Source organism: Vigna unguiculata, chromosome 10 (genome assembly GCF_037176805.1).
Source record: "Vigna unguiculata cultivar grain cowpea cultivar isolate G323 ecotype 2 chromosome 10, ASM3717680v1, whole genome shotgun sequence".
NCBI classification, from domain to species: domain Eukaryota; kingdom Viridiplantae; phylum Streptophyta; class Magnoliopsida; order Fabales; family Fabaceae; genus Vigna; species Vigna unguiculata.
In genome coordinates this window covers 30,714,053-30,722,167 of record NC_140801.1, presented here as the reverse complement: position 1 = coordinate 30,722,167, position 8,115 = coordinate 30,714,053, and the positions used below count along the sequence as shown (strand labels likewise).

Here is an 8,115-nt window from a genome sequence, read left to right as displayed (position 1 = left end):
GAGGAGTTGGTGGAGAGCAGTTGGCCGGCGAAGGCAGGGTATGAGTGGGTTGCAGCGAATGTGCGAACGCAATACTCAATATTCCGGTGGTCACGATTGCTGAAGTCGTGGCTGAATTGTACTCTTATTTTTGAGAAGGGCGCTCGAAGGGATATTGTGGTGCCAGAGAGGGTAAATGTTGTAGAATGTATTTGCCACGGTCGAGATAGAGTTGCCGAGGAGTTCTTTTACATGTACATGTGTCATTTTTCACAACTGCACATCCGGTTGAGGTTTGACGAGTTCACAATGGGAGTATTGCGGTTGTTGAATGTTGATCCCACTCAACTGCATCCGAACAGCTGGGCATACTTGCAAGCGTTCCGGATGTTGTGTATGGCTTTGTACTTCGGGGTTGAGGCAGAGGTTGTATTGCCGTAATGCAGAGAAGACGACAGACAAGTCTTGAGCGTGTTAGTGGTGACTTGGGGATTTGACAACCATATCGTCGATGTATACCTCGACACATTTGCCCATTATGTGGCTGAAGACCTTATCCATTAGCCGCTGATAAGTTGCTCCTGCGTTTTTTAGGCCGAATGACATAACTTTGTAAAAGTAGTTGGCATCGTCTGTAATGAAGGCAGTTTTGTTCATATCGGTTGTGGCCATGGGAATCTGGTTGTAACCAGAGTATGCATCAAGGAAACTAAGGACTTTATTACCGACTGCACCGTCAACTAACCAATCAATATTGGGTAAAGGGTAGGCGTCCCTAGGATAGGCTTTATTGAGATCCGTGTAATCGACGCACATTCACCACTTGCCGTTAGCTTTTTTGACCAAGACTACGTTGGAAATCGTCTCTAGATAAGGCTATGTCAGAGCCGGGTGGACGTTCAATATGGTTGGTTTGAAGGATGGGAAGTTGTGGGCGTAGGTTGGTCATGTAGCATGCTCGCGCGAGCCGTTGGTCGCTGTAGATGGTAAGGATGTCTCTGGATGGGGATGGAAATTTCATGGCCAGAATAGGTGTGGATACGACTGTGCCGAGAGTATTGAGGGATGGTCGGCGGAGAAGGACGTTGTATGATGTAGGCGCGTCTACGACAAGGAAACGGATAGGGATTGTCTTGGTTTGAGCGCCATCGTGAAAGATAGTATGGAGGTCGATGTAACCGTGAGTGGAGACCTTCTCCCATGAGAAGCCATATATGGGTTCATCGTAGGGAATCATGGCGGTGGTGGGGAGCTGGAGTTTCTGATATGTCGCCCAATAGAGGATGTTGACTGAACTACCCTAGTCGATGAAAACTTTCTTGACAGCATAGTTTTCTAATTCAACCGTGATGACCATGGGGTCATCCTGCTAGTGATCAAGGCCATGGAAGTCATTGTCTGTGAAGGTTATGAGAGGCACTCGACGTTGGTGGTGGGAATGGGTTATGTGGTTGATGGATTGGAGGAGGCAAAGATGTTTCTTTCTGGCGGACGAGGTGGATCCCCCACTAGCGAAGCCGTAATAGATGGTGTTAATCGTTCCGCGTAGTGGGGGGTCGGTCGCGGCGATATCAGTGCGAGCAGGTTGGGGGTCACGGCTGGTGGGTTTGCTAGGACGTTTGTCGTGGCGAGAATCGTGAGGAGGACGTCGGTGGTCCGATCGTGGACGATGGTCGTCTTTACGAATGAAGCGGCAGAAATGGCCAGCACGAACCAATTCCTCAATCTTGTCTTGGAGTGCTTTGCATTCTTATGTGGTGTGGCCATTGTTTCGGTGATAGCGGCAATACTTAGTCATGTCGACGTTGGGGGGAGTGGACGTCTTGCGTGGTGGGGGGATGAGGTCCGCCTGAAGAGCTTCATCAAGGATACGGGATCGGGGAACATTTATGGGTGCGTATCTAGTGAAGCGAGGTTGTCGGAGTTCCTTGGGTCTAGGATTAGGTCATGAAGGTTGTTTAGGGGGGGTTTCCGCGGAGGGTGTGTAGTCGTTGCAGAATTTTCTGTGGAGAGTTTGCATCTTTTCCATGCGGATGTAGTCTGCGGCATAGAGCTTCAATTCATGCATGGAGGCGGGTAGGTGGAGGTAGACGTTGTTGGCGAAGGGGCCGAGTTTAAGAGTGAGTGCCATGCACTGAAGTATCATTTCCTGGTGGTGTGGTGTGTGGAGGGCCGCCTTATTGAAGCGGTCAATGAAAGCCTGAAGCGTCTCGTCTTGTTCCTGTCTGACGCCAAGAAGAGAGATGGTTGTGGTTTGATGTGGGCGGCTGCCAGCGAAGTGAGTGGTGAACATGTGGGAGAGGGTGTCAAAGCAGTCGATGGAGTATGGTGGTAGGGTGGTAAACCATTCGAGGGCAGAGCCTTTGAGGGTGGTAGGGAAAGCCTTGCGGAAAACGGCATCGTGAGAAGTGTAAAGGGCGACATGGGTGATATAGACTTTGAGGTGCTCGTATGGATTGGTCGCACCTGTATAACGGTCTAGTGTGAAAGGTTCCCACTAGGCAGGGAGAGGGGTGTTGGTGATGAAATCAGTAAAAAGGTGACAACGTTTGGGTTGTGTGGATGGTAGCGGGTGGGAAAGGTTGATATAAAGTTGTGAGGTGGGATATGGGTGGTGGGGAGTGTGGGAGGGATGTTATAAGGTGGGATGTGGGTGGTGGGGAGGTGGCGGCGGGGGTAGGTGCCGTAGTATTTCCTGGGAAGATGGGATGGAAGTGTGTATGATGGGTTGAGAGGATGGGGGTTCGTTGAGTGGTGCTGAAGGTGTGCGAGGTAGGATTGTACTTGCTTTCCTCTTCAGTAGGCTGGAAAGCTAGGGACTTTGCGATGTCAGATGTTTCCTTAGCCTTTCCCTTTTAAGTGGGATCAGCCTCAATCTTTCTTCTTAGACGTGAATTTTCCTGTCATAGTGCCTCCATCTCATCAGCATTGCGCTTTTTCAAATCAGCTAGTTCTTGTTGCATTTTAGCTTCGTCGTCCAGGATAGCTGATGAGTGCATATTTTTGCCCTTATTTAATGTTTAATTCTGGGTATTTAATTGAATTTGTGTGCTTAAAGAGTGGTTTAATTGATAATTCTGATAATTAGGTTGTTTGAGCTTGTGTGATAAAAATGTCTTAAATAGTGATTTTTAGCTGCATAAAGAGAGAGCAACAAAGTGTTGAAAAAGTGTTGAAATAATTGCTTTGTTGCTCTCTCTTTTGTTGATGAAAAAGTGTTGAAATAATTGCTTTCTAAAAAAAAAAAAGAGAGCAACAAAGCAATAAACGAAAAAGAGTTGTTTTTGAAATTACGCTCCATTATTATTTCTATATTTTAATTTCAAAAAACCAAAAATCTTAAAATTTTTCCTACCTTTGCCTTAGCCCCATTATAACCTGTGAAAAGTCCTCATGATCTTTGAATGCATATTTTCTGAAAGTTTGTGAATATTAGAGTCTTGTTAAGTATTATGAGAGTTTACTTACATGAGTATTTTGAGTGAAAACACAAGCCAAAACACTTGAGAGAATTTTGGTGAGAAAATACACATTTAACTTGAGTGCTTTCTTTCATAATTGATTGTCTTGTGAATTCAAAAGATTAACTCATGTGTGAAAAATAGAACCTTTCTGTTTGTATATACATGATAATTTGATCTCTAGAGTATTGATTTGTCTCCAGTGATGTTCATTCCTTTGATCCAGTGTTGATGTGAAATAAAATACCTCAGATTAAGTTTTGAAATTGTTTGATTTTGCCCAGGAGTGCAAAAGGATAAGTGTGTATGCATGATGAGTGCAAATTTGATAACACTGTCGTTGACGCGTTCAAATTAATACTACTTATCTATAACAACTGCAGTATTGTTAAGAAAGTAGTCAACAAAATAGAAAGGGTAAAGTAACCCAAAGTCGTCTCCCAACGAACACGGGATTGATTTTTAACAAATTAGTTCTTATAAAACTATACAAAGCGGTTAGTCAAATAAAATAAAAAATATAGGGGATTAAGATAAACAAAGATAGAAATAAAATTTAAAAGATAAAAAGAAATAAAAACAATAGTAAAGAAAATAGATTGATTCCATTGCTTTTTCAAAATAGATTCATCATCGGTTATCTAAAGATTATTGATCAATTAATTATTGTTGTAGATTTGCAAATTAATCAATGTAAAGTCTCAATTAATTTGTTGGCGTTCTCACTTTTAACCAAAGTATAGTCTCAATTAAAAGTGAGAACTTTTAGATTATCCATAGTAAATTCAATCAAAGTACAGTCTCAATCAAATTTTACTATGCCTAATCATGTCTATTCTTTTATCTCCTCACCAAATAAAAAGCTTAATTAATCAAAGTAAAGTCTCGATTAATTTTCATTAGAGTAAATACCTTTAACCAAAGTAAAGTCTCAATTATTGGTAAAAACTCATTTAATCACATGAAAGTTTCTAAATAAAATCAAAGTAAAGTCTCAATTAAATTTAAAAACCCTTGAACTCATATGATCAACATGCATATAGATTTAAAATCATTACTTTTTACGAGATTCAAAGATAAAAGACATAGATGAATTAAAACCTCAACAATAATAAAAAGAACAAAGAAATTAATTCATTCTAACCTCAAAATCCATAATGAACTTACAATGGAATCAACCCAAGAAGTTTAGCAATCCATGGAATACAAAAGAAGAATAGAGAGAAGAAAAGAGAGAGAAAGGAAACGAAATTAGGCACCCCTAAGGGTTCCAAAACTCCGAAGTCCCGAGCTTGTTTTCTGCTTCTCCCTTGGTCTCTTTATATAGGAATTGGACTGGGCTTTTCTGTTGCTAAAATCTCTCAAATATCTTTTAAAATAAAGATAAATATAAATATTTAAAAATATTTGGAGAGATATAGAGTATTTGACAAATATAGTTGGTTGATAATATCAATATCTAATATAATTAAATAAATTAATTACTTAAAGATATATGATAAATTATCACCAATTAATATTTGTATTAATTTTCCAAATCAACCCTTTGCAATCTCCTCAAATTATCTTCTAAATAATCCAATATCTTCAAGATATATTTGTTTGTTGTGGATCTAAAAAGATTCCAAAAGATCTTGTCATATTTAAAAAGATTTGGTAGTTAATATCTTTTAATATTTTATGATATAATTAAATAAGATAATTATTTAAAGATATATTTTTCCCAAATTATCTTCTATCATAAAGATAAAGAAAACTGCAAGGTCCAAATTTTTTTTTGTTCCTCTCTTCTTGGTTTAGCCAAACTTCTTCACTTTTTCATGTTTTTCTTGACGTCTTCATGCAATGCTTGGCCTGAATTTTTGTGCTTTTGATAATTTCTTATTCTTGGATTTATCTTTAAGGTGTCATGAATCTTTAATCAATTTACTTCCACACCTCTAAATGAGCTTAAAACTTAACTTCAGCTGCATCAACAAATGTTAAAATATCCAAAAATAATTTATGAAGCTAAAAATCACTATTTAAGACATTTTTATCACACAAGCTCAAACAACCTAATTATCAGAATTATCAATTAAACCACTCTTTAAGCACACAAATTCAATTAAATACCCAGAATTAAACATTAAATGAGGGCAAAAATATGCACTCATCAATAGCGGCCAAGTCCGAGGTGGTAGTAGCAGGTGCTACAGGACCTGCTTCAACTTGCTTGTTAACTCCTACTCTACTGCGGGTGGAAACCATCTTTGAGAGAATGCGGGTTGATTCGTAAAGTATTACTTTGTGCCCCACGGTGGGCGTCAATTGTTCCTGCTGAGAACAAATAAGAGATGTCAGACACAAACGTTACCTTACCTCAATCCGCAATCTCCTCAATAGGCTTCCTTCCGGTTGGCATATACTATCTATTGGTGTCTCGGCTTGGACCCGAAAGGGGTTACCTGCAGAGAAGACTCCGATGCTTAAGTCAGCAAAGAACTCTGAGAAAGTCCAATCTCGTGATTAAGGGATTAATGAATGCGTACCTTTATTGACTAGGGTCCATGCATATTTATATATTATTAATTATGTCTAGCCACGTCATGGGCTAGGCCGTTGTTTGGGCTGTAGGTGGGCCTGGGCCTTAGCCCAGGCTTCTTGGTTCGATTATCGTGGGCCCTAGGGGCTTTACTGGTAATGGTCTGAATTTGTGAAGTTCTTGCTTAATTTTCTTAAGTTAGCGGCTCAGGACGGTTGCTCTCTAGCGGCTTAGGACGGTTACTCTCTAGCGGCTTAGGCCGATTACTCTTATTTGCTCAGAATATATGGTGACTATTTGCGTCCTTGGGGGTTATGTAGACATATTTTACGGCTATAGTCAGGCTAAGCCGCCTAGGTGTAGTACACTAGTCCCCCAGCCTTTGCTGCTGTATCTATATCGGTAAAGGATAAGAAGTGTTGGTGTGTTTTTGTTAGGCCAGCTAGGTGTAGTACAGAAGTATTTCAATTAGCTAAATTAGTAGAAATTCACATACCCTAAAAAAATGTGGAATTTGAAATTCTTCTCACTCAATCCCAAACGGACCCGACAAACCCGACAACCATGATAGGGTAGGCTGGTCAAACGATCTAGACTGATTAGACCAACCTGACTACACAAATGGGTCGAGCAGGCCCAATGACCTAGACGAGTCGGGCAAGACTGATGTCCCAAACAGACGGGGTGACCTGATGACACATACAGGTCGAGAAGACTTTACAACTCAAACAGCTCGGTCAAGCCCGATAACCTACACCGCCCGAACGGGCCCATCGACCAAGATGTGTCGAGCTGGCCCAACGACGCAAACGGACCAAGCTAGCCCGACGACATCAATGGGTCGGGTGGGCCCAATGATCCAAACGGGATTGACGACCTAGACGAGTCGGGTGTGTAACATCCCGACCGGATATTACGAATTTAAATAACCAAATAAAGAAATAATAAATACACTTCCTTTATTAAAATTTCATTTCCCAAAAACACGGGAAATTTAAAACTTTATAACATTATAAAGTATCGCAAAACCTCTATTATAAACTCAATTATAAAATCCATGTTCAATATCAAAGATTAGTAATATAAAATATTACAATTTATTTAAAAACATGAAACATAAAACTCTGAAAACTCTTTTCTCCCATACTAGCCCTACTCCGGCTCTATGCCTCCACAGATCCACCTATAACATCATCTGCTCCTGTATACTGCGTACACGATCATCGCCAAAACACAAGTAGATAGGGTGAGCTAACAAATAAACAATCATATATACAAAATATATATATATATATATATATATATATATATATATATATATATATATATATATATATATATATATATATATATATATATATATATATATATATATATATCAATACAAGTACACCAAAGGAATTTCATCCTTTGATTTCATGTTACAAGGCCACCATCATGTTAACCGTGTTCTACATCTTCTAATGAGTACCTGAGATTCCCCTAAGGAGAATTACTAGGAGCATGACCAAAGGGAAGGATCCTTCTTCTATGTCCCTTTCTTTATTTTCCATCTTGATTTCTTGATTTCCCTAAGTTTACTTGGTTGACTTAATTTTGGTTGACTTGTTGACCCTTGACTAAGATTGACTCATTGACCAAAGTTAATTAAACTTCCGTTAACATGCTAATCCTTGTTTAAGTTGTTTTGGAGGTTAATTTTGTAGAGACAAGCTTGATAGGTGGAGCATGGTGATTGGAGGGCATGGATGATGTGGAGGAGAGAGTAAAGTAAAAGCAAAAGCATAAAGCAAAAGTAGACATTGTACCTTTTATCTCTTTTGCTCTTTATGCTCTTTTGCATGATTTGGAGACTACTTTTGTCTCTTCCTCCACCCTTTTGGTCGAGAATCAACATGGGAAGCAATATCACCATCTCATTTTGTGCCTAGCTTGGAGATGCTTCTAGAATTAGGGTTTTCATTACTTTTCTAGTTAGCCCTTTCATCTTTTGTATTTGCTTAGAGACCCCTAAGACCATCTATTTAAGGGGATATCTTCCACTTGTAAATAGGTTGAATACTTTGATCTAAACACTCTTGTTTTTCAACCTCTTTGCCGTGAGCTATCCCTCCTCCCAAGGAGTGGAAGACTCTTGCCTTATCTTGCTAT

General features: G+C 39.7%; 1 protein-coding gene across 1 annotated transcript; it reads right to left on the bottom strand.

Moving 5' to 3' along the window:
* Window positions 1-453: 453 nt before the first annotated feature.
* LOC146882369 (uncharacterized) lies at window positions 454-1,216 on the bottom strand. The gene is made up of 2 exons (XM_085667373.1): window positions 832-1,216; window positions 454-707 (listed from the first exon to the last, which is right to left on the bottom strand). Exons 1-2 carry the CDS (start codon window positions 1,214-1,216, stop codon window positions 454-456), a joined length of 639 nt encoding a protein of 212 aa, XP_085523499.1.
* Between the last annotated feature and the right edge of the window lie 6,899 nt (window positions 1,217-8,115).